This window comes from Phocoena sinus, chromosome 9, assembly GCF_008692025.1.
Source record: "Phocoena sinus isolate mPhoSin1 chromosome 9, mPhoSin1.pri, whole genome shotgun sequence".
NCBI lineage: Eukaryota > Metazoa > Chordata > Mammalia > Artiodactyla > Phocoenidae > Phocoena > Phocoena sinus.
The window spans coordinates 20,006,038-20,033,677 of record NC_045771.1 but is presented as its reverse complement, the minus strand read 5'-3'; the positions used below and the strand labels follow the sequence as shown (position 1 = coordinate 20,033,677).

The 27,640-nt window shown below is 37.6% G+C and overlaps 1 protein-coding gene across 2 annotated transcripts in view; it reads right to left on the bottom strand.

Annotated features, from left to right (window-relative positions):
* CHCHD3 (coiled-coil-helix-coiled-coil-helix domain containing 3) overlaps nt 1-27,640 on the bottom strand; it is a 314,451-nt gene that overhangs the window by 230,090 nt on the left and 56,721 nt on the right. For both annotated transcript variants that reach the window (XR_004351461.1, XM_032643324.1), the window contains exon 3: nt 26,712-26,793. Coding sequence is in view for 1 of the 2 variants with exons in the window: in XM_032643324.1 (XP_032499215.1) it covers nt 26,712-26,793 (82 nt within the window). In the remaining variant the exon portion in view is untranslated. The remainder of the gene's footprint in view (nt 1-26,711; nt 26,794-27,640) is intronic.

Here is a 27,640-nt window from a genome sequence, read left to right as displayed (position 1 = left end):
TTGTGTGGTCTACATTCAAATACATTTAGGAATCAAATCTGCCAGCTGCATCAACATGTCAATTTGATTATTCAGTAGCAAGTTCAGATCAAATAATGACTTATCTCCATATCTTCTATAAAGAGAAGTTCCTGATCTAAAAAATTTCACAGAGAAATTGGTTCAATGTGTCCATCTAATCCAATGAATGGATAATCTGCACCCATTATAGGACTTGCCTCATTTACAAACAATACTATGTCTTAAAAATAAGCATAGAAAGAGCAACAAGAGCAGGATTTACTGAAATCAGTTAAATAATACTCAAAACCACAGAGCTATGAAGAAAGGACTATAAAGCCCTCCTAACTGGAATGTTTACATTACTGTGGTTTTAGAACACCAGTCAAAGGATGAATATAATGCCCAATTTCCAACAGTCATCTGCATTTACAGTTCACAACAGCCATTTTACAGTTCACTAAGAATCTAGGTTAAGACTTGACTCTGTCACATACTGAATTTCTCAATATAACCTCTCTAAGCTGCTGGTTTTCTCATAGGAAGATGGGCATAGTAACACCCTATGTCACACGATTGTTATAGAATCAAATTAAATAATATTGGTAAGCACTAGGTCAAACAAAAAGCATTAATACCAATGTGAGTAAACAAAGAAAATCCTGGGTAACATTTACCAAGCACCTGCAATGCTCTTGGGAAGGGCCTGCACAGAACACATCACTGACATGATCACCATGGTGGTTAGAACACAAAGAACAGGCAATGGCAATCTCTGTTGCCTCATTTAGTTCCTATAGTAAAGGAGGAAAATAAGCACAAAATAATAGAAGAATCTACACAAATATACGGGTGAAATATTTTCTCACCTAAACTTCTATTTAACGTCATATTTCGATAGTTTACAAAGTATCTTCATTTGGAAAAAAGACAAAGTAACACTGATACTCAATGCTCTGTTAATCAATTTGATATAACATGTTTTAATCACTGATTAAAGTATTTATTGAGCATTTATTATGTGCTTAGTGTACAAAGCATTGTTTTAAAAATAAAATCAGTGATCCCACCATCAACTACAGTTAACATCCCTTCCTTTATATCATGACATTTAAATAATGCTATTAAGTTCACTCTATTCCATTTTTACCAGATCAGCAATTGTATCACCAATTATTTCAAAAAGAAATAAAACTGCTTTCAAATACATACTGTAGAAAACCTGAAAAGTTTGCCAATGATAGATAATAGTCTTAGTTCACTATAAGATCTTAATTACCACCACTGTCAGGGAAGAGTCCCTTTTTTCTGTTAAACCATTTAAAAGAATTGATGCTACAAATTCAATGAAAACTAATTAATTTCTCCTAAGCACCAGTCCTGATGCTCCTGCAGGTAATGATGGTGTCTCTTTAAGGGAACACAGATTCAGTAATTAGACTTTTCTCAAGTGTGAATAACAGACAAAAAGGCAGGTATTCACTTGGTATTTTTTACACACCCCAATCCAAAAATATATATTAAGTTACATCAGCTTTTATGATTATTCTCTAGTTTACAATGTACTTAAGGGCAGAACAGAATGCTTAGTAAAATGACAGGAAGAATACACAACAAACTGTTAATGATGCTTACCACTGGGGAACAAGATGGGGTACTGGGCTTATTTTTTTTCAGTTTTGCGATGTTGACATTTTTATGCAAATACGTTACGTTTGAATAAAATACGTTAGAGCAGCACTGACTATTAGAAATATAATGCAAACTAAAAACATAGTTTTAAATTTTCTAAAAGCCACATCAAAAAAAGTAAGAAAGAACAAAGTCAAATTTATTTTAACAACATGTAATATTTTATTTAGCCCAATATACCCAAAATATTGTCATTGCCACATGTAATCAATACAAATTATTAAAGAGATATTTTATATTTTTTTCATATTGAGTTTTTGCAACCTGGTGGGTATTTTACACTTAGAGCAGATACCAATTTGGACCAATCACACTTCAAGTGCTTAACAGTACAGGGCTACAAAAAGTTTCAAAGACATATCTAGGCATAAGTGAGGTATTTTTCTTCCTAAATTTCAAAGCAGTATGGAGGTGCTCATTAAAAGCTTCTCTCTTATCAATTCTCAGCTCATGGCATGCTACTCTCTCACTGTTGATTTCTTAGATCTTTATCCAACCCATGCATGTCATTTACCTTCTTGGTACATAAATAAGAATTCATAAAATTACATATTTCATGTGCAATGCCACTGACTGTTTTCATTTCAGGGCTTTAACTACATGAGTAGAAGTGGCTACTGCTAATCACTTGGATCTCCTTTCAGAATATCTTTAAAAAGCCAAACACAATTACATCCCTTTCCCACATACATAACACTGCAATATTCCAGCAGTGGAGACCCATGGACTTTACAGAGGGTCTCCCAGCCCTTGAAAATGATTTTCTCAGCAAGCAAAAATAAATAAATAAGTGAAGGCACCAATACATAAGGACAACCATCACTTTTAGAACTTACGTTACCTAAAAGGAATATTTTTCAAATTAAAAGCTATGTTACCTTTTTAAAATCACTTGTTACTCTAGAAAGAAAAAAAAAAGTTCTCATTTCTCCCATTTAGCACTTTAGGAACTTGACCTGGGCACAACCTTGGAAAAATACAAACAATGGCTCATGCAAAAGAGAACAAGTTCATCTAGCTTCCTTTAGCTTATTTGTCCTGTATTTTCACCAATATAAAGATTTTCTATACTCCTTAGAAAGGATAAAGGCAAGAAGAAATGAGAAAGGGCATTTGAAGAAAACACAGTATAACTAGAGAATAACTAATTCTCTGAAATGGATGGATGGATGGATATAGATGGATGGACGGATGGATGGATAAGACAAACAAATTTATGCAGCATTTACTATGATTCTGTGTGAGTCACTGAGCTAACAACTTTACATGGAATATCCCATTTAATCCTCAAAATAACCCTGAAAATAACCCATGGTGGGTGTTATTACTGTCCTCCATCTAACAGATGAGTAAACTGACTCTTGAAGAAGTTAAGTAATTACTAATGTGGTCTCCAAGCCAGTAACCCTTAAAGCTGGAATTCAAACCCAAGCAGTCTGATCTCTGAGACCACACTCTTAACCATCATACTCTACTGCTCTTCAGTTCAAAGAGAGAAAGGAGTTCTCTGTAAGAATAAGCATTTCGTATTGAAAGTTTAATGTGTGCCAGGTACTCTATACACGTTATCTTATTTAATCTTCATTTAAAAACAAGCTCATCAGGTAAGTATTCCTATTAACCCAATTTCATAACTAAGGAGATTGAGGTGTAGAAGGATGAGTGACCTGCTCAGGATCACAGATCATTAAGAGGCAAAGCCGGGCTTCCCTGGTGGCGCAGTGGTTGAGAGTCCGCCTGCCGATACAGGGGACACGGGTTCATGCCTCGGTCCGGGAAGATCCCACATGCCGCGGAGCGGCTGGGCCCGTGAGCCATGGCCACTGAGCCTGCGCTCCGCAACGCGAGAGGCCCCAACAGTGAGAGGCCCGCATACCGCAAAAAAAAAAAAAGAGGGAAAGCCAGCATTCGGATCAGATCTCTACTCCAAAGACAATGAATGTTTGGTCCTTATTTTTTTCCCCTCATAATTTAGGTGGGTTTGTAATTAGTATAATGGTAGAAATCCATGATGATTTTAGGCTTTCCTGCTACTAGAATAATTTTATTTGTAGTACCTAACAATTCACAAAAAGCATGCTTTATATAGCGATACCCTGGATGAAGGTAAGCACTACCGAAGAAAGACCACTCATATAAGACTACCAGAGACTACAACACTAATTTCTAAATCATTTTTAGCTTACTTTAATAGAATTAACTCAGAATGGGAGTACTATTTAAATAGGGACACATTTACAAATTTTTTCTTTTCAACTATCTACAGAACCCTCATTAAAACTGCTCTTCCATTTAATGTCGAATAATGATGCCTCTGGAACTCTTTATATACAATACACTCACACTGGCAGTAAATGTTGCAATGATATTACCTTAACGTTCATTTAAATAGTGATTGCACAAGAATGAAAATGAGTGACACTGCTATAAGTTTCATTATGGTTACCAAGATGAAATGACTAAGTCACTGAAAAATAAAACACATATTTGAATTTCTAGGAGTTGCAGTATGTTCATATGCCTGGGAATAGGGTGAAAAAAGAAGTAACCAATGAGATCAATTCAGATAGTTTTTGAAAAAAATCAATTCTAAAAGCATTAAGGATCTATGTATGAAAATTAATCACGATAATCCTCAGAAAGCAGATTCTCAACTAAGATAAATCTTCATAGACAATATACAACATGATTTGCAGAAGACAGTTAGAACTTGAAACTCCCATTATTGCCAATTCTTAAAAATTCCTTCAAGACCCACGTTTACAGGGCTAAAGGAGTACAGAATTGGCGAACATGCTCCTAAAATAGCCAGAGACCTGTTTGCTTTTAAAGAAAAATGGGCTTCAAATGGTAAATTAACCTCTCTGAGTCTGGGTCATTCCAATGGGAAGACAAAATAAAGCATTATTTTTTAAAAGCAAAGTTACGAATAACAAATACCACCACAGAGGTTTTTTTTTTTTAATCTGTGTGAGATACATAAAACTAGTTAAATAATTCACATAGCTCAAGAATTTAACAATTGAGGGAATGATCATTTTGTCAGTGTCCTGTATATATGACAGTGAAGAGGTACCACGTGGCTGTAAAGACCAATTTCACATCCTTCCTTACCATGAGAAGGCACTATAATCTGAAGTTCCTTGTCACGTTCAAATGTAGATAGTCTTCTGTTTTATACTTGCGGAGGCTCAGTGCTTCAACTCAAGATCTTGCCCATAGTAATCTGCCACCTTTAAGTGGCTACTCTTTGGCCCATTTGTTTTACTATTACAAATGTACCTACTTAGCTAAAAATAGATGAATAGGGACATATGACATTATTCTTACAAATCAATTAAATCCTAGCCTTAAGCCTTTTTATACTTCAAGCCACAATCATTGAAGAATCCTGATGAAAATAACTTCCATCAGAAAATCAACACTTAGAATTTTGGACCTAGAAGATACTTTAAAGATTTAATAGGAGAATTCATTTACTGCTGAGGAAAAACTATAAAACAACACCATACCCATCAATTTACATAGATATATCTATCAATCAGTCTATTCATCTATTATGGATTGAATTGTGTCCCTCCCAAAATTCATACATTGAAGCCCTAACCCCTATCACCTTAGAAGGTACCCTAGTACCTTAGAAGGTTATTGATAATAATCCAAAATGATCTGACAAGTATTTACTAGGTGCCTAAACTCTCATGGCACTCACTCAGTAACAAAAAGACTACACACTCCATGCTACTAACCACTGCTAAAACTAATGAAAATACTAGCTAAATAAACAGACATAATAAGGCATGGTCACCTGGGCATAATGCAACTCAGCACTGGTTTTATTACTGTAGTCCCAAAATTTGCAACAATGAGACAAAAGCAGAGACTCATACTGGTAGTGAGTTAACTAGCACAATTTCTTGAAGGTAATTTGGCAACAATAATATTCTGTATAACCTTTGACCTAGTAATTTCACTTATAAAAATTTACCCTAAGGAAATAATGCTGGATATGTATAAATTTAATAAATATGTATAAATTTAATAACAAGGATATTCAAAGCAGTGTGTTCATAATAGTGACACATTTTGAACCATTTATTTGGAAGCCTCAAGGTCTTATATAAAAGTGAACTACCATGAAATTACCTATTAACAAAACATGTCCATGATATAGCTTAATAATAAAAATAAAGCAGCTCAGAAAAATAGGGACAATATGACACCACTTCTATTATTTTCCCCCTTCATATGTATGCCTGTGTACCAAAATATTTACAACAATTCTGTGTGAATCAGTAGGATTATGGCCATTTTCATCTTCTTTATTTTGTTTAGCTGCTTATCGCTAATATTCTATACAGTGTATGTTATCTTTGTAATTAGAAGAAACACTTCTTGTTACAATACTACCATGTGCCTTATGATTTTTGCTCTTATCCATAGATATTCTTAGTTACTAAGAAAATACTATGGATGAGGTTATGTTAGAACACAGAAAAGCAGGCCAGGCTGCAATAAAAAATCAACTATAGGACAAGGTAAGAGAAAAAAGCAGAAACATTCTAGAAGTAGTCAGGGCAGGGTCGGTGCTCAGAAACAATTCCCCTTATGGAGTGCCTGAGAGCCACAAGAAGGTGGCTGTCCCACAGCTGCTAACTCCAGACCCCTGCAGCATTTAAAGACTCAAAGATAGAGGAAACCTGTAACTCTCTGGACCTCCTTAGGGACCCCGAGCTGTACCTCTGTTGAGCCCTCTCTCTGCAATGCTACAATACATATCTCCCAATGTTCTGATTCTTTTAGTTTCTTGATTAATTTATTTGCCCTTTCGAAATGTCCTCTAATTCATTACAGCCTTCCTGGAATTGCTGTCTGGCTTCTCAACATGTGATATCAGATGTCCCATAAACAACAGGACTATTATATTAAAGCCGTGAATTAGATCCAAGCATCCTATTTCTCCCCAAGCCTATTAACTTGATGTTCTACAGGCAGAATCTCACTTAATTTGCCATTTACAGGATAACCTTTCCAGGTGTATCTTTCAAATCCTTCCTGCTGTTCTGGATACCTCTTAATATCTGTATGTTGGGAAAAATCATCTGAATGAGGTAAGAAAATTAATCCTGTTTTTTTCCTAATGGAAGAAAACTGGAGGAGATGAGCACACAGTGCCATCAATTCATGACTGGACAAAACTCTTAAGAGAACTGCCTTCCTAAGGGAAGTACAAAGGGCCCCTCACTGTGAAAAGTAATGAATATTTCTGTCTTTGAAATGACCAGATTGGGTGGTCAGAAGGGTCAGGTACGGAGATTACCTTTTCTTCGACATTTTGCATTAGTTATACAGTAAAAGACAACTGTCTTCAGGCACAGAACTGTCACCAAACATTCCCAGATGCGGCAGTTTAGACTACTGATGGTTTGCAGGATTAGGGGGAAAAAAAAAAATCAAAATGAAGACTCTTCTGTCTTCTACACATGTGCAGAAAAGCAAGAAATTCTAATTCGGGGGGTGGAGGGGCACACACATATGTAACAGCAAGGCTAAGCATATTTTCAATGAAAGTAGATTTAAAAATCACTTTCCCACCTTTATAACATCTCTCAGTATCATACTGAGAAAGAATGATGTACGTTAAATACATAAAGATAACACTAGTCAGACATAAAAAATGCCCAAGACAAATTTAAATGACCATCATAATAAAGAATCTGTTCTTTTCTTTTTGTATTCCCCCTAGGATTCTGTCAGTAAACTAGAATAAACATGTTATTAAAAGAGAATCAATAGAAGGCTTTAAAATATACACTACCACAAAAGGTCAAGCCCTGGGATCGATTTTAATATAACATTTTTGTGCAGCTTCCCAAAGGGTTCTTTTCTAATATTGTTCTTCATTTTTCTCTCACTTTGTTCCCTGACTGGTGAATGTGTTGTTCTTGTCTGCAAACGGCTGTCTAAGGCTGAGTTTGCTGAGTGTGTGTCATTCCTATGAAAAGCTGCTAGAAAATGGAAAAAAAAAAAAAACACCTCAAAAAACATTTAAAAGTAGTGGGAGGATAGATACAAGAGAGGATGAATGAAGCACAAGGCAATGTTCAACTCACGAACTGTACAGGAACACTGAAACTCAGAACAATCTGCCATCACAGGCCGCCCTGGGCTTTTGCCTCCCCTGGTACCTTGGGTGAGCACTGACTCCTGGGAGGCAGGAGGGTCAAAGAAAGTGGAATAAGTTCAGGTTTCAACCAAAAACTCTCACCACACCAGGTGATGATGTGGTGAGAGTTTGCAGATGCAGATTTTCAATATACAAATCCATGTGACTCCTGGTTCCTCTTGAACTTAAAGGACCAAATGTTCAAAGGAAAAGTGGATGCCATCGACAGGATTCATGGGAACTAATCAGAGGTACAGGCTTCCTGACTTCTGTCCCAACTTTCAAGGCTCAAAGACAGATAAATTACACTCTGGTCCGACCTCATATAAATATGAACACACAGGCTTCCCTGGTGGCATAGTGGTTAAGAAGCCGCCTGCCAATGCAGGGGACACGGGTTCGAGCCCTGGTCCGGGAAGATCCCACATGCCACGGAGCCAACTAAGCCCATGTGCCACAACTACTGAGCCTGCGCTCTAGAGCCCGCGAGCCACAACTACTGAGCCCGCGTGCCACAACTACTGAAGCCCATGAGCCCAGAGCCTGTGTTGTGCAACAAGAGAAGCCACCGCAGTGAGAAGCCCACGCACCGCAACAAAGAGTAGCCCCCACTCGCCGCAGCTGGAGAAAACCCACACACAGCAACAAAGACCCAACGCAGCATGAATGAATGAATGAATGAATGAACAAAGGAATAAATAAGTAAATAAGAATACAGGGACTTCCCTGGTGGTCCAGTGGGTAAGACTCCGTGCTCCCAATGCAGGGGGCTGGGGTTCAATCCCTGGTCAGGGAACTAGATTCTGCATGCCTCAACAAAGATCCTGCGTACCGCAACTAAGACCTGATGCAGCCAAAATAAATAAATATTTTTTAAATAAATAAGTAAGTAAATATGAATGCATGACACAGTATATATTTTACATGTTCCTAGTTACAAATTCTATGTTTTTGGTTGCCAATAAAAACAGTCCGAAGCCCAGATTATAGTGTCATAATGTCAGTTTTTTACTTTCAGACAACACTAAGCAACCGTCTCAGGACAAGACAGAAAAATAGATTATTTCTGCCTAAGTCATCAGAAACCAGAGAAATTGTTGCCTCTGGAGTTAAAAATGCAGCCCCCCTATCAAAAAATGGATGCCAACTAAGCCTGCTAGAAGGGAAGATGTGAACTGCAGCTGCTCCCTAAGAACCAAGAAAGCTTGAAGTGTTGGGAAAGAGGCATGGGCTTGGAGTAAAAGAGAACTGGGCTTAAATCCTGAGGCTGGCTTTGGTCAGTAGCACAGCCTTGGGCCAGGGATTTAGCCTCTCCCAGTGGCATTCTGATTGTATAATAAACCCACAAAGAGCAGAGCTACCACAGCCATTTCTCCTCAGTTGCGAGGGTGTGTGGGGGCGGGTATTTTGCGTCTGGGGGAATGTAATGTGAGGGGCATCATCCTGCAGGCTACCACCTAGGCTAAGGCAGGCCTCGTCAGAAGGCTCTTGGCAAGTTCGGAGCTAGTGTATACAAATGTACCAGCACAGCACCTGGTAAACAGTAGGCAATCATTCAATGATAGCTGCTGTAGTGATATGATGCTCCTGCCTCTTTTTCCTTTTGGACAAAGTCTATCCCATTTTAATCTATTTACCACAACCATAAAGTACTGTCGGAATTTAGTGATGCATTCTTGTTGGCACTTACTATATGACAATGAGTTTTGCCCTCGGAGACCTTTATATTCCAGTTGGAGGAGACAGTCAATAAACAGATAAAGTGCTAAAGAAACAAGGCAGAGAAAGGACAGCTACAGTGAGAGGACAGGAAAGAGAATGACTAAACAAAGCAATCAGGGAAAGCCTCTCTGCGGGGTTATTTAAGAAGAACCCTAAATAGTAAGAGGGAGTCAGCCATGCAAAATATGAAATACAAGTATTCTAGGCAAAGAACTATGCAGGCACAAACAGGTTTAGCAGCTGCTACAGCTGAAATGTAATGGGAGGGTGGTAAGAGATGAGGCCCAAGTGCATAAACATAAAGGGCAGCAGAGGACCAGAAGATCAAGGGAAAGATCTGGATTTTATGCTAGATCTAATGAAATGCCATTAAAGGATTTTAAGCAAATAACTGCCATGATTCCAAATGCATTTTTTAAAGCACACTAACACTGCTTTGTGGAGAGCAGGATCTGGGGGACAGGACTGGCTCCCTGCATGGAGACTTTACAGTAGCTCAAGTGAGAAATGATAATAACTGGGCATATACCTTGAGAAAACCATAATTCAAAAAGAGTCATGTAACAAAATGTTCATTGCAGCTCTATTTACAATAGCCCGGAGATGGAAACAACCTAAATGCCCATCATCGGATGAATGGATAAAGAAGATGTGGCACATATATACAATGGAATATTACTCAGCCATAAAAAGAAACGAAATTGAGCTATTTGTAATGAGGTGGATAGACCTAGAGTCTGTCATACAGAGTGAAGTAAGTCAGAAAGACAAATACCGTATGCTAACACATATATATGGAATTTAAGGGAAAAAATGTCATAAAGAACCTAGGGGTAAGACAAGAATAAAGACACAGACCTACTAGAGAATGGACTTGAGGATGTGGGGAGGGGGAAGGGTAAGCTGTGACCAAGCGAGAGAGAGGCATGGACATATATATACACTACCAAACGTAAAACAGAGAGCTAGTGGGAAGCAGCCGCATAGCACAGGGAGATCAGTTAGGTGCTTTGTGACCGCCTGGAGGAGTGGGATAGGGAGGGTGGGAGGGAGGGAGACGCAAGAGGGAAGAGATATGGGAACATATGTATACGTATAACTGATTCACTTTGTTATAAAGCAGAAACTAACACACCATTGTAAAGCAATTATACTCCAATAAAGATGTAAAAAAAAAGTAATAATTATGAAATCTTAGAATAAAAAAGAAATGATAATGACTTAGACCAGGGTTTCTCATCCACGGCACTACTGACATTTGAACCAAACAATTCTTTGCTGTGGGGGGCTGCCCTGTGTTGGAGGATGTTTAATAGCATCCCTGGCCTCTACCCACTAGACAGATGCCAGAAGCATCCTCCAAGTGGTGACAACCTTAAAGGTCTCCAGATGTGGCCAAATGACCCGTGGAGGCGGCGTTGGGGAGAGGCGGCAAAACCCCCCTCAGATGAGAACCAGTTGGCTTAGACTAAGTAAGGAAAGAAATGCGTGAGAGTCATGATTTTGCAATATATTTTAAAAGCAGAAACATAAAGGCACGAAGGAGAGAGCAAGAATAATCAATAATCAAAGTTCTGATGTTACTCTCAATTTGTTAGACTAAGTTTTCAACAGTTTGAGGAAAGTGCTTTCTAAGTCAAATCTACCTGGGGCTGTACAAACAAGTTAAGTTACATAAACTCACTTGGACAATAGTTTGGGCTCCTTTTCTTTAAGTCTATAAAAACTGAATTGTACAGCTGACAGGTATATTCATAAAGAAATACACAACTTCCAACATATTAGAGCAAAATCCACAGAAATATTAACTTTCATCCACTATTTGACAGTATTTTGACAGTTTTATTTCAAAATATAGTCATGTGAATTAAAAAAACAAAAATACCCCAAAAATCCCTTCACTGTGAATTCTTTTCAAAACTAAATTCCTTATTTAGTGAGCTCCACAATCAAGGCAAAATTGTACTAAAACCTGAAAAACATAAATCTTCAGTGAAACACATCAAAAGAGCCTTAGATACAGCATTCATACTAACATATAATAGGTGGCCTCCCTGTTGGACCAGAAAACAATTTAGCCTCTGATATACAGTCTAGCAGAGTGATGATGAGTGTGGCTTCAGGTTCCAGACTGCCTGGGTTCAAATCCCAACTCCTCTATTTTCTGGGTATGTGACTAGAAGCAAGTATGAACCTGTGTTTCAGCCACCTCATCTATGAAGTCAGGGTACCAGCAGATCAGAACCTGCCTCATAGGGTTGCTGTTAGGATTAAATGATCATTACATGCAAAGTGCTTGGACCAGTGCCTGGGACAAAGAAAGTGTTCAAAAACTGTTAGCTATTACTACTACTTATTATTGCTTATTATTAAATGTTATTGCTATTAGTATTACTTCTTAGGTAAAGTCTTCTTAAATAGTGTATATATCAGATTTTAAGTCTACTCGAGATCTGCTTATTCTGCACATTGGGAGAGGACCACAACTATATGATTGGGTGGGGGAAAAAAAACAAGCTATACAACATTATTACTTCAATCTCATTTTGTTTAAGAAACAAACTATACAAAACACTGTTAAGAATACATTTCCCTTAGGGTAAAATATGTGAATGATTTTAAGGGGGAAGAGCAGGGTAATGGAGGAGAAGGGGTAAGATGACGTTTTATGCTTGTATATTATCTGAATTTCTTTGAAATATATTTCTTTTGTAATTTTTTAAAATAAATCAACATTATCCATGTTTTCAGTAGTTTGAGGAATGACCCTTCTAGATCAAACCTACCACATTCTGTAGCAATAATGAAAATTGCAGAAACTGTTGGGTAATGGTTTTTAAATTAATAGACATTTCCCATATTAAATTAGTGGTTTCAAGTGACTTTTTTGGTTTTGTTTTGATTTGGTTTGGTTTTAATCCATCAACCTATCAGGAAAGCAAAACTGTAATCTATGGATTTCAAGGATTTTTGTTTCACTCTAATAATCATTCACAAAATGGCACCAGGAAATGAAGAATTTAAGAGATCTATTCTAAGAAGTTGTGAAGGAGCTCAAATTTAAATCATTAACTGAAACATTTACAGGATTAACCTCTATTTTTATACTTTATACTTGATGCCAAAAATCACACGAAAATCATTTTAATGGAATGAACTGGTTTAAGCCTGGAGGAGCTACACAGTGTATGTGTAAGGAAACAACTGTAAATAGTACATAACTAATAAACTGCCCCTGTGCTAGCTGCACATTACTCAGTGGAGGAATTCCATATTTGAGTTCCAAAATCACACTGTCCCAGCAGCTAGATTTTTTCATTGATTTAAAAACATGTCAGTTTGTGGACTAAATGTGACAACATCAAAATACTCTATCACATAAAAGGCAAATAAACAGTAACAAATACTACAAACCAAAACCCAACAAGTGAAGCAACACAACCAATACAAAATAAGAAAATGAGTCCAAGTTTCTTTAAAAAAAAAAAAAAAGGCTAAAGATGAATACAGAAGGAGAAATCCAAAATGATTTCCACTTCACGATCGTCTATTAAAGTAAGTGCTGTGCCTCTTTATTGCTTCCCATAGAGCGGAAGGGCCCGATTGCTCCAGAGAACTCTGCAGAGCACTACTGGGCACGTGTGTGCCTCACTGACTGGAGGCAGCACTCACCTCTAAAGTTCACAAGGCAGGGCCCCATCTGCTTCCACACAGCCCGCCCTGCTGTGCTATTAAGAAAAATGTCCCCACCTTAAGCGAACAAGAAATTCGAAGTGCCACCATCACTGAAAACGTGGACACCAACGACATTTAATAATAAGTTATAGCCAACGTGAATAAAGATATTAACTTTAAACACAAATTCTCAAAAGATTGTGGTACTAAGGTAAAGGAAGTTTTAAAAATATCATCCAGAGCAGCTGCACAGGTCTAATAACCAGGAGCACACAATCGAGATCATTCTAAAAGATCTTTTATTTACTAATGGTTTAGAGGTGAAAGCCCAAGCAAATGTTTGTTACCTCTTCTCACAACTGTAAATGAAAAACTTTAAAGAGAGCATTCCCTATACACAGAGAAAGGTAATACTGCAGGATGGTGAAGTGCATGAACTTGACAGAGACTTCAGTTCAAACCCCAGGCTCTCCACTTACCAGATATGACTTTGGGTAACTTTCTTCTTTACCTTTCACTTTCCTCACTTATAAAGTGCGGACAATAGAGGTGCTGTGAGGATGAAGTGAGTTAAATATATAAAGTGCTCAGAAAATACAAGAATCCAACACCTATTATTTTTTTAATGTTTTCATTTCAGTTGGGCACATGGGTCCTGTATTCCGAAATGGTTTTCATAACGTAATGTGACCCCAGTGTGTGTATTCTATGTGTATGCCATCTATGAACTGTGAAGAAAGTTTTCATCAAAAAAAAATGACAGCTGCTCTGGATAAAAATGGGATGCAAAAGAATATGGGTTCTCTCAAAAAAATATTTATCAGAAACTTAAGATGAGCTACTCGTTTTTAAGGGTTTTCTGCAACCAGGAAAGGGAGCGGGAGGTTTACTTAAACATGAAAATGTGCCAATGTTTAGAAATATTATAATGCTGAGATAAAATTTACATCTGAATTATAACTATGTCACCCGCACTCCTTTACAGCTAGAGGCTCTACTGGCTAACCTGTTGAGGTCAGCGGAGGAAGAGGAGAACCCTGTGTATTTCTCCCCAGTTGCAGAGCGAACTGCCAAAGGAGGGTCTCATCCTGCTACCCTCCTCCTATCAAGGCATTCATCACCAGCAGGATCAGCAGATGGCTCCCAGAAGGCCCAGGACTGAGGGCTCAGCAGGGTAAGGCCCAGCCTACACGGACCACTGTCCATAAGTATGGACTTCTGGACACAAGGAAATGGACATGAGGCCACTGCCTATTCACCTTCTAAAATGGAAACTGAACTGAGTCTCTCCAGCAAATGCTGTTTGGAAAAGAAAAGTTTACTCCTCACAAATGAAGTGTCCCAATGTGAGAGAAAATTATTCTAGCCAGAAGTTTCTCAAACTAAGCCCTATGCTTCCCAGGTTTCTAGGAAGGGAAAAGGTGGGGGAAATGGCTGACAGAGCTCTAAATCCCTAGTCCTAGCTATAACCAGATGGCACTTGAAGCAGTTTTGTATCAGAGTTCTGTCGGGTTTCCTCTGAATAAATGTTTACAGGGTGATGGGACACAATATGATTCTATCACCTCAGCAACAGAATACAGGGCTCTGGGGCAGGTAGCCCAATTCAAGTCCTGCTTCCACTGCTGACTGAAAACTTTACATATGTCTACTTGAGTCATCTGTTTTTATAAAACAGTGGTAACACTGACAAAAAAACATTAATAGTTTATGTGAATAATAATAAATGATTTACAGAGTATATTACAATGTCCGCTCCCCCTGAGATTGTTCTGGGTAATGGAGAAACTTCAATAAGAACTATAACAACTACAGGACACTCAGAAACCAACTCCTAGAAACTTCCAAATGCAGAAACCAACTTTGGCACAAATTACTTCAAACACTTGCTTCATGAGAGAAAACACTGTAATTACTGTCAAAAGAAACATATGAACAAGAAGTGGTTGAACATCACAGATGCTATTACAACCAATAAAAAAAGTTACAGATTTCTACAGCATGCTTGATTGATTATGGTTTTCCAGGTTTAATATTCCTACATGTAAAAATAGCTTCTCAAACAGAATTCAGGGTAGGAGTCTACAACAGCACAACATCAATAGGAAAGAAAACTGGATTTGGAAAAAGTAAAGAGATGTGAATAAAACACAGACTGGATAATCCAACCTTCTGTAATTGTTGGTTATAGAAAGCACTTGTCTCTATTAAAAATAGAAAAGTGTCACTTGAAGAAAAAAGATGAAGTAGCAGATGGCTAAAGATTCCAATACTTAGTACATACATAGCACTTCCAGTCATTTCCCAGTGAAAAGTACTGGGTGGTTAGGGTGTGATCTATTACATTCCGGATGAGTCAGGGCTTTACTTATAAGCAGAATGGAACAGAAAAGTTAAAGGAATGAAACCACAGAAACACAATATGCATTTTAAAAAAAAACAGCTTTAATGAAGTTAATAAAATAATTAATCTAATATATTGGGATTTTTATACTACAGAAGGATCTCTTAAATGTCAGAGCACATAAATATTTTCCAGATAATGCCAATCAACCATCCACTGCGCCTACTGGAGCCAGACCCTGGGGAATCTGCTCACAACACAGCAGGGTACAAACTTCTGTAATGACCTTCTTTGCAAATATTTGTAAATTAGAAGTGAGAGTCATTGCCTGTGACAGTTGTGAGAACCCTGAGAAAATATTGACTGCTAACTGATCTTTAAGGTCACCTAAAAACTACATTTTTATGATAAAAGCCACTGATAAATATTAGTGGATCAACAGAACTTGTTCCCTGAAAGTTGGTTTTTATTTTTAATTACTATATACCTAGAGATGACTTGCAGGTTGAAGGTATGTAATTTCATAACAACTGTGTAATATGTGTCGATGACTAGAAAACAACGTTTAACACTACACTAATTTGAAACAAAGATTTATAACAAGTCTCTAGTACCTATAGTCCTTGGTTAATGTCTAATTTTTAAAAGCATAGTTTTTTTGTTTTTAACATAACGTGAAATGTATATGCATATGTATACAGAGTAGACTGCCCTTCCCAGGAGAATGTCAAGATTTTCCAGTACGAATGATTCATTCAATCATTCAATTGAACAAATATTTGTGAGAGTTTACCATGTGAAAGATGCCACACTAGGTAGATGATTTCTTACATTATATATTTTCAATGTGACACTAGGCCCCCCAAACACTGTTTTTCTATATTGTATTCTTTCCTCCTTCCTTTTTCAGCTTTTTCCTCCAAAGGCAAATAATATCAAATAATAAAATTAAAATTATTATATATAGTGGATTTAAACAGAAGACACCAGCCCTATGAATTTCACCTTTACTATGAGAAACTAAGAAGTATTGATACAAACAAGTTTTAAGCCTTTATTTGATGATATAAGTCCTTATTTGATGTGATAAATGGAAAAATTAATGGACTGTGCTATACTCTAACTTAACCACACAGCTGATAAAATTTATGACTAATTTATTAAACCAAATTAGTTTGCGTCTCACAAATCTAATGTAATTGTTCAAGTAATTAAAAATGGGGTAAAATCTCAACTAACATCCACCTAAAAACAGCAAGCAAGTAATCTTGGTTGATGTACAGCTAGTTACAACATCAAGAAACTATTCCCTTTCTTCTTGGCTTCCTGAAAAAGGTTATTAAAATGGAGGCAACTTTCACTTGCCTTTATAGGTACAGAGGTGAAATTCAATTGCCAAAGGTCAGAGGTCAGAAGTAGTCACATTTTTCTTGCTGTCAGAGACTGACTTTTGGAGGTGGGGCACAGGAGAGAAGTAAATCACATTTTAAAAGTCTATACTCAAACTGTAGCATATTACATCCTTGCTATACTGGCCAGCTATAGTTGTAACACATTATTGTCAGCTATAATCCAAAACACACAATAGAGTATCACAGCAAAAACAGACTGCTAACACGAGCATTTAGTTTGCTCTTGACTCTCAATACACCAAACGACTATTCCATCCATTATATGTTGTGATAAGCAAACCTACGATTCCAAATTAGATCCAACAATTTTGGTGTGTGTACTAACTTTATGTCAGTGATTCTGGAAGGCATCAAATCACTCAAGATTCTCATAAAACAGAATAAGATCTAAGATAAATTGAATTGAGATTCCATGTGTAAATGTTTTTTAGAAATGAGAATATAACATATACAGCCATAGTGCTTAAAATTAACTATGGCATCGCTGTGGCCCTAGTAGAAACCTCCTCCTCGAAAGCAACTTTTATTAGGCCACATCTGCATATTAGTTTTAAAGAAGTGGAAAGTTGGATACACAACAACGTCCTACTATACAGCACAGGGAACAATATTCAATATCCTGTGATAAACCATAATGGAAAATAATATAAAAAAGAATTTTTATATGTATAACTGAATCACTTTGCTGTACAGCATAAATTAAGACAACATTGTAAATCAACTATACTTCAATTTAAAAAATAAATGAAAAATAAAGAAGTGGAAACATAAAGGAGTTCAGGTAAACTCTAAATGGCCTAATAAAGTATCTTCAGTTTAAATGATTTCTGAATGGGTTCTAATGTGTGTGGCATGACCAGTCAGAGATGCCATAAAAGGATTTCTGAATTAGGTAGGAGATGAGGCAGACACTCAAGAAATCATTTCCAGATAATTACCCTAAATGTGACTGGATTAAATACTCCAACCAAAAGACAATGACTGGCTGAATGGATACAAAAACAAGACCCATATATATGCTGTCTACAAGAGACACACTTCAGACCAAGGGACACATACAGACTGAAAGTGAGGGGATGGAAAAAGATATTCCATGCAAATGGAAATCAAAAGAAAGCTGTTGTAGCAATACTCATATCAGATAAAACAGACTTTAAAATAAAGACTCTTACAAGAGATAAGGAAGGACACTACACAATGATCGAGGGATCAATCCAAGAAGAAAACATAACAATTAAAAATATTTATGCACCCAACATAGGAGCACCTCAATACATAAGGCAAATGCTAACAGCCATAAAAGGGGAAATTGACAGTAACACAATAATACTGGGGGACTTTAACACCCCACTTACAACAATGGACAGATTATCCAGAGAAAATACATAAGGAAACACAAGCTTTAAATGACACAATAGACCAAACAGATTTAATTTTTATTTACAGGACATTCCACCTGAAAGTGGAAGAATACACTTACTTCTCAAGTGCACATGGACCATTCCCCAGGACAGATCACATCTTAGGTCACGAATCAAACCTTGATAAATTTAAGAAAACTGAAATCCTATCAAGCATCTTTTCCGACCACAATGTTATGAGATTAGAAATCAGTTACAAGAAAAAAATTGTAAAAATCAAACACATGGAGGCTAAACAATATGCTACTAAATAACCAAGAGATCACTGAAGAAATCAAAGGTGAAATCAAAAAATACCTAGAGACAAATGACGATGAAAACACAATGACCCAAAACCTATGGGATGCAGCTAAAGCAGTTCTAAGAAGGAAGTTTAAACCAATACAATCCTACCTCAAGAAGCAAGAAAAATCTCAAATGAACAATCTAACCTTACACCTAAAGGATCTAGAGAAAGAAACAAAAAAACCCAAAGTTAGTAGAAAGAAAGAAATCATAAATATCAGAGCAGAAATAAATGAAATAGAAACAAAGAAAATAAGAGCAAAGATCAATAAAACTAAAAGCTGTTTCTTTGAGAAGATAAACAAAATTGATAAACCTTTAGCCAGACTCATCAAGAAAAAGAGGGAGAGGACTCAAATCAATAAAATTAGAAATGAAAAAGGAGAAGTTACAACAGACACTGCAGAGATACAAAGGATCATGAGAGACTACTACAAGAAACTCTATGCCAATAAAATGGAGAACACGGAAGAAATGGACAAATTCTTAGAAAGACAGAACCTTCCAACACTGAACCAGGAAGAAATAGAAAATATGAACAGACCAATCACAAGTAATGAAATTGAAACTGCGATTTAAAATCTTCCAACAGGGGCTTCCCTGGTGGCGCAGTGGTTGAGAGTCCGCCTGCCGATGCAGGGGATGCGGGTTCGTGCCCTGGTCCGGGAAGATCCCACATGCCACGGAGCGGCTGGGCCTGTGAGCCATGACCGCTGAGCCTGTGCGTCCGGAGCCTGTGCTCCGCAACGGGAGAGGCCGCAGCAGTGAGAGGCCTGCGTACCGCAAAAACAAAACAAAACAAAAATCTTCCAACAAACAAAAGCCCAGGACCAGATGGCTTCACAGGTGAATTCTAACAAACATTTAGAGAAGAGCTAACACCCATCCTTCTCAAACTCTTCCCAAAAACTGCAGAGGAAGGAACACTCCCAAACTCATTCTATGAGGCCACCATCACCCTGATACCAAAACCAGACAAAAACACTACAAAAAAAGAAAATTACAGACCAACATCCCTGATGAATACAGACACAAAAATCCTCAACAAAATACTAGCAAACAGAATCCAACAACACATTAAAAGGATCAGACACCATGATCAAGTGGGATTTATCCAAGGGATGCCAAGATTCTTCAATATATGCAAATCAATCAATGTGATATACCATATTAAACTGAAGAAATAAAAACCACATGATCATCTCAACAGACGCAGAAAAAGCTTTTGACAGAATTCAACACCCATTTATGATAAAAACTCTCCAGAAAGTGGACACAGAAGGAAGCTACTTCAACATAATAAAAGCCGTATATGACAAACCCACAGCAAACATCATTCTCAATGGTGAAAAAATGAAAGCATTTCCTCTAAGATCAGGAACAAGACAAGGATGTCCACTCTTGCCACTATTATTCAATACTTTTGCAAGTCCTAGCCACAGCAATCAGAGAAGAAAAAGAAATAAAAGGGTACTTCCCTGGTGGTGCAGTGGTTAAGAATTAGCCTGCCAATGCAGGGGACACAGGTTTGAGCTCTAGTCCGGGAAGATCCCACATGCCGCGGAGCAACTAAGCCCATGTGCCACAACTACTGAGCCTGTGCTCTACAGCCCGCAAGCCACAACTACTGAGCCCACGTGCCACAACTACTGAAGCCCGCGCACCTAGAGCCTGTGCTCTGCAACAAAAAAAGCAACCACAATGAGAAGCCCGCACACCACAACAAAGAGTAGCCCCCACTTGCCGCAACCAGAGAAGACCTGCGTGCAGCAACGTAGACCCAAAGCAGCCAAAAATAAATTTATTTTTTTAAAAAAAAAGAAATAAAAGGAATACAAACTGTAAAAGAAGTAAAACTGTCACTGTTTGCAGATGACATGATACTATACATAGAAAATACTAATGATGCCACCAGAACACTACTAGAGCTAATTGATGAATTTGGTAAAGTTGCAGGATACAAAATTAATGCACAGAAATCACTTGCACTCCAATACACTAACAATGAAAGATCAGAAAGAGAAATTAAGGAAATAATCTTATTCACCATTGCAACAAAAAGAATAAAATACCTAGGAATAAACCTACCTAAGGAGGTAAAAGACCTGTACTCAGAAAACTGTAAGACACTGATGAAAGGAATCAAAGATGACACAAACAGATGGAGGGATATACCATGTTCTTGAACTGGAAGAATCAATATTGTGAAAATGACTATACTACCCAATGCAACCTACAGATTCAATGCAATTCCTATCAAATTACCAATGGCATTTTTCACAGAACTAGTACAAAAAATCTTAAAATTTGTATGGAGACACAGAAGACCCCAAATAGCCAAAGAAATCTTGTGGGGGGGAAAAAAAAAAAACAGAGCTGGAGGAATCAGACGCCCTGACTTCAGACTATACTACAAAGCTACAGTAATCAAGACAGTATGGTACTGGCACAAAAACAGAAATATCTATCAATGGAACAGAATAGAAAGCCCAGAGATAAACCCATGCACCTATGATCAACTAATCTATGACAAAGGAGGCAAAGATATACAATGGAGAAAGGACAGTCTCTTCAATAAGTGGAGCTGGGAAAACCAGACAGCTAGATGTAAAAGAATGAAATTAGAACACTCCCTAACACCATACACAGAAGTAAACTCAAAATGGATTAAAGATCTAAATGTAAGGCCAGACACTATAAAACTCTTAGAGGAAAATGTAGGAAGAACACTCTGACATAAATCACAACAAGATACTTTTTGACCCACCTTCTAGAGTAATGGAAATAAAAACAAAAGGAAACAAATGGGACCTAATGAAAATTAAAAGCTTCTGCACAGCAAAGGAAACCATAAACAAGACAAAAAGACAACCCTCAGAATGGGAGAAAATATTTGCAAATGAATCAACAGACAAAGGATTAATCTCCAAAATATACAAACAGCTCATGCAGCTCAATATTACAAAAAAAAAACCCAATCAAAAAATGGGCAGAGGCTCCCCTGGTGGCGCAGTGGTTGAGAGTCCGTCTGCCGATGCAGGGGACGCGGGTTCGTGCCCCAGTCCAGGAAGATCCCACATGCCGCAGGGCGGCTGGGCCCATGAGCCATGGTCGCTGAGCTTGTGCGTCCGGAGCCTGTGCTCCGCAACAGGAGAGGCCACAACAGTGAGAGGCCCGTGTACAGCAAAAAAAAAAAAAAAGGGCAGAAGACCTAAATAGACATTTCTCCAAAGAAGACATACAGATGGCCAAGAGGCATATGAAAAGCTGCTCAACATCACTAATTATTAGAGAAATGCAAATCAAAACTACAATGAGGTATCACCTCACACTGATCAGAATGGCCATCATTGAAAAATCTACAAACAATAAATGCTGGAGAGGATGTGGAGAAAAGGAAACCCTCCTGCACTATTGGTGGAAATGTAAATTGATAGAGCCACTATGGAAAACAGTATAGAGATTCCTTAAAAAACTAAAAATAGAATTACCATAAGATCCAGCAATCCTACTGGGCATATACCCAGAGAAAAACATAACTCAAAAAGACACATGCACCCCAACGTTCATTGCAGCACTACTTACAATAGCCAGGTCGTGGAAGCAACCTAAATGTCCATCAACAGACAAATGGATAAAGAAGATGTGGTACATACATACAACGGAATATTACTCAATCATAAAAAGGAACGAAATTGGGTCATCTGCAGAGATATGGATGAACCTAGAGACTGTCATACAGAGCGAAGTCGGAAGGAGAAAAACAAATATTGTATATTAACACATATATGTGGAATCTAGAAAAATGGTACAGATGAACCAGTATGCAAGGCAGAAACAGAGACACAGACATAGAGAACAAATGCATGGACACCAAAGGAGGAAGTGGGGGTGGATGAATTGGAAGATTGGGATTGACATATATACACTAACTAATATGTATAAAATAGATAACTAATGAGAACCTGTTGTATAGCACAGGGAACTCCACTTTGCTGTACAGCAGAAACTAATACAACGTTGTAAAACAACTATACCCCAATTAAAAATATATATATATCATTTCCAACCTAACAGAGGCTATGGTCTAGAGTATGTACAGACTGTACTGACAAAATACAGTTCTAGGACCCTATTTGCCCACATTTCCACATGCCTGAAAGCACCTCACACTTGCAGTCTGCCAGCCTGATCCTGAATAGTTGGCATAGCTTGCACATAAGCACCAAAATTTGCAAAACTGGTGTCAGCAGCCTGGAAAAATCCCAGGTACAACAGCAGAATGCTGTGTCATCAAGGTTTTGATGGCACAGAATATGATACCATGTGGAAAAACAAAGATATCAAGACCCTGAGTCACAGAACAATTTAGAAGAATTAGAACCAACATGAACAGGTTTTGAGTCCCTTAACCTTGGGTTTCTCACTATCAGCACTACTGACATTCTGGGCCAGATAATTCTTTGTTTTTTTGTAAGGTTTGTCTTTTTGGGGGGGTGGGGGGTATCCTGTGCATTACAGAATGTTTAGCAGTATCCCTGGCCTCTACCCACTAGATGCCAGTAAGACCTAACTAGTTGTGACAGCCAAAAAACGTCTCCAGACATTTTCATGTGTCCCCTGGAAACCAAAATCTCCCCTAGCTGACATGCCTTAACCTATTTATTTCACTTACATTTTCCTTTTTATGAACATACAAGTGATAGGTTTTTAGAAATTCAAAGTCAGTCTTAATGAGCTCTTTCAATAAAAAAATTCTAAGATATAAACTACTGGGTTATTATCTGCAGCAATTTCTTTTTCTTAATGGTACGTCAAATACAATGCTTCTTAGAAATCAATGGCATCTTCAATTCAATGAAATTCAGCCACCCACCATCCTTTCCCCTTTATCATGGAACCGTCATCCTGGAGAATTACTTCCTCCTCACTGTGTAAAGTTTTAAGTACTACCCAGTTCTTCCCTACCTAGTGGTTCTCTAGTCTTCCTTTTGATTCCTTTCAACTATCTAATATTCTTCTAAAAATTTCCTTGCTTCCCAAGTTGGCCAGAGTTAAGTTCCAGTCTTTCAACCAAAAAAACCTAACTGAAACAAGGTCCTTATTAAGCTAGCCTGACAGAAGATATTTCAGAGTATTTCCCTGCCATGAAATTCACCAACCTATTAAAAATGTTGGTGCTTCTCCTTACCATTCACCATATAGGTGGAGTGAATGGGGTACAGATGAAACAAGAATTGTTGTAACAGTGTCATGGGGATTCACTGTACCCTTCTGTTTTTGAAGGTGTTTTAAAATGTCCATAATTAAAAGGTTAAAAATGATAACTAGGGCTTCCCTGGTGGCGCAGTGGTTGGGAGTCCGCCTGCCGATGCAGGGGACATGGGTTCGTGTCCCGGTCCGGGAAGATCACACATGCCGCGGCAGCGGCTGGGCCCGTGAGCCATGGCCGCTGAGCCTGCGCGTCCGGAGCCTGTGCTCCACAACGGGAGAGGCCACAGCAGTGAGAGGCCCGCGTATCGCAAAAAAAAAAACAAAAACAAAAAAAATGATAACTATCCTGTAAAGAAAAATATCACAATGGAAATAATTTCCAAAGTCCTTTCTGCATACGTTGGATCCCTTACATTTTCATGTGCCTATGCCCCAATCTTAAGGGCTTAGGAACTCAACTACAGTTATGGGTACATCTGGGGTGAAAAGAGAAGACTTGGAAAGCCAGGCATATACCACTGGCAGTCCAGGACACAAGGAACCATCTTCTAAAACTGCTTCCAAGGCTTTACTCAATTAAGGCAACAGATACAATTATCTATAAATGCTTTGTTTCTCCAAAAAGTTGCTTTTAAAAGACAGCACAGAAAACCTTTTTAATGCTTTTTCTGAAGTTTCTTCTCTGGTTGAAAAAAGAAAAAACATAGCTATTGATTCTTCTAAGAAGTATCATACAGATAAACACACTTTTTGCCAAGATTTGACAGCTGGAAGTTTGCATGAAGAAGGCTTCAAACAAAACATATTTTTTAAAGAGAAAACAATAAAAAAGGCTGTACCACCCTCTGCTCCCCTTAAAAGTGACAGAAAATAAATTCTTTATCAGTAGTCATTTGTCCCAGGTTACAGCTAGGCTGCCAACCCCAGTCCACATGAGAGATGAAATCAGCCCTCACTGGCACCTTGTATCCATCTCATCTGCCCTTTACCTTTCATAGAACAGGAGAACAAATGGGAGCTAAGTCATGGAGGGGGAAAAAAAAAACCCCACCACAGTGAGAATTACTGTAACAAAAGCCTGTACCATAGGGGAAGAAAGGAAGACAAAAAATTCCTATGTGAAATATAATAAGCAAAGTAAATATGAAGGTCTAACCAAAAATTCCTTATTAAAATAAAATTCAATTAAAAGTAATAAAATTTCAAAGACAAGGAATTCTACCATAACACATTGATTTTCTCTGCTTCTTAATAAAAATGGTCTGAATTTTTCTGAATATTTTAACTTCACTATCTAATTATATACTCCATCAACCTAACCCCAATTAAATAATTATGAAGTGCTGCGTGGGAAACTATTGAAATATGCGTAGACACTTTTAGCAGTACTAACTACATCTTGATTTTTAAAACCCTAAGCCATGAGCCTTCTCTCTTTCCTGAGAAAAATGGTGGTCTTAATGTACAGTAAAACTCATGTCCTGTTCTACACATTTCAGGCAAATCGGACCTAGCTTATTTAGCACTTCGTCAGAGAGAAGAAATGTTAGAGAACATTTCATAAACCCTCACTTTAGAGATGAAAGATTTAAGGCCCAAAGAGGTTAAATTATACACTGAAGCCCCTATAGCCAGTGAAGACGAGAATCCAATTCAAAGATTCCTTACATTAGCTCTCTCAAGCAAACTAGTGAAGCAGCCCAACGCGCGCGCGCGCACACACACACACACACACACACACACACACACACAATCTTACAAACCATCTACTGGTAGTAGTCATTGTGCATGTGAAAGATATTTGCATAATCATATAATAATAATGCTTTGTGCTATATGGCAATTTCAGAAATAGCACAGATGGAAAGCACTTGACTCTATCTTGGATTAAAATGTACCCACATATTTCTATGAGTAAGTATATACTTTAAGTCTTTAAAAAGTAGTACTTTTACCAAAAAAAAAATTATCTATGTTGTTTTGAATATTGCTTTCTTTTCAGTTTACAGCCTTTCAACATCTTTTTGAGTCAGCACATAAGATCTACTTGACTGTCTAATATTCCACTGTAACAAAATTCTGTGTACCATAATTCACTCATGCAGCCCTCCATGATGGGCATCTGGATTGCTTCCAGTTTTCTATTACAAAAACATTTCAGTGAACATTCTTTTAGCAGCTATTGTTAGTAGTAGTAATAATGACAACAATAATATAGATGTATACAAAAAAATCTAGAGGAATGAAATGTTCAAGAGTGGTTATCTCTGTAGGATGAAATTACAGAGGATTTTGTTTTTTCAACCTTACACTTATCTGTAACATCTTTGATTTTTTTAAGTGAGCATACTACTAATCAGTGCTACTTACTAACATGGGTACTATCTATAACATATAACATTCATTATTAGCTACAATATTGTTAACCTTAATACCCATAATAGACGATGTAATTTTCAATCATAAATATATTCATTAATTTTGAACCTAGCCTGAGAAGTGCCAGGAGAATCCTCAAGAACTACTTCTCACATATTGAAAAAACAGGGCTCAATTATTCATGCAACTAAGAAGCACACAAGAAATGGTCATTTACAATTGAGTTTGGGAAGGGGATAACCTAGGGCTTTAACAAGCACAATACAAAACCAAAAACAGCCACGTTCATACATGTTCAGCCAAATACAAATGATGAGTCTTATTATAATCATTCTTCTCCAAAAATATTCCATAAATATGACTAGTCTGCCAAAATCTGTCTCAAACACCATGAAGCTCACCGTTTCTGATTTTCAGATTCTTTCTTGGCCTCCTCCAATGCCAGCTCCTCAGCCACTCTTCTTTTCAATTCTTCATCAGAAACTAAAATCAATAAAGAGGGGAAGGAGATAAAACAAGTGACTTCTTTAAACAAAAGCATGAGAACACTCAGGAAGACAAAGCTGAGACTAGATCTTAATAGGCAAAGTTTTGCCAGCTGGTCAGTGTCTCCTTGGAACCACCTAAGCAGGGTGGAAAAGACCAATTAGTGCGCTTCAAGAGTAATTTAATCAAGAGTTCCCTGGTGGCCTAGAAATCTCCACACCTGCCAGAAGTTATAATAAACTCAAGAAGCTGCTTACTGCCCAGTGGGACTGAGCCATTAAGTACAAATTCTTTAAAATGATGTCCTACCATTAAAGTCTGACAACTGCATAGAGGGGGAGGAGAGGGTATAAGGAATGGACTTCAGAGAGGAAAATGACACCAAAACATTCCTACTTTGATAATTAAACATTTTAAAAAATCACTTATTAGAGAAAGAAAATCATTTGTAGTTACATTCATTTTTCTATGATTTACAAAAAAGGGAATTTATGACTCATATTTAAAACCATATTTTTTGGAAAACGTCATTCAAATTCAAGTGCCAACAATTGGAGAGAGAGACAGAACAGTGCTGAGAACACGGCTGGAGCTTTCTAAATACCTAATGACTTGATCTGAAACATCTGGTCTTTCCAATTAGAAGATTTTGTACAATATGTTTTGTAAGATTCTTACAGCTATGATAGCAAATAAAATAGACAAATTTTACATACTCTTTAAGAGCCTTCCATAAGAAATAAGCAAGGACTCTTTCCTCTTCAGTACCCAAAACCCACTACCCAAAATTATGACCAAGAAAGCACCAGAAACACTTAAGATCTAGGAATACACACAGGACCTA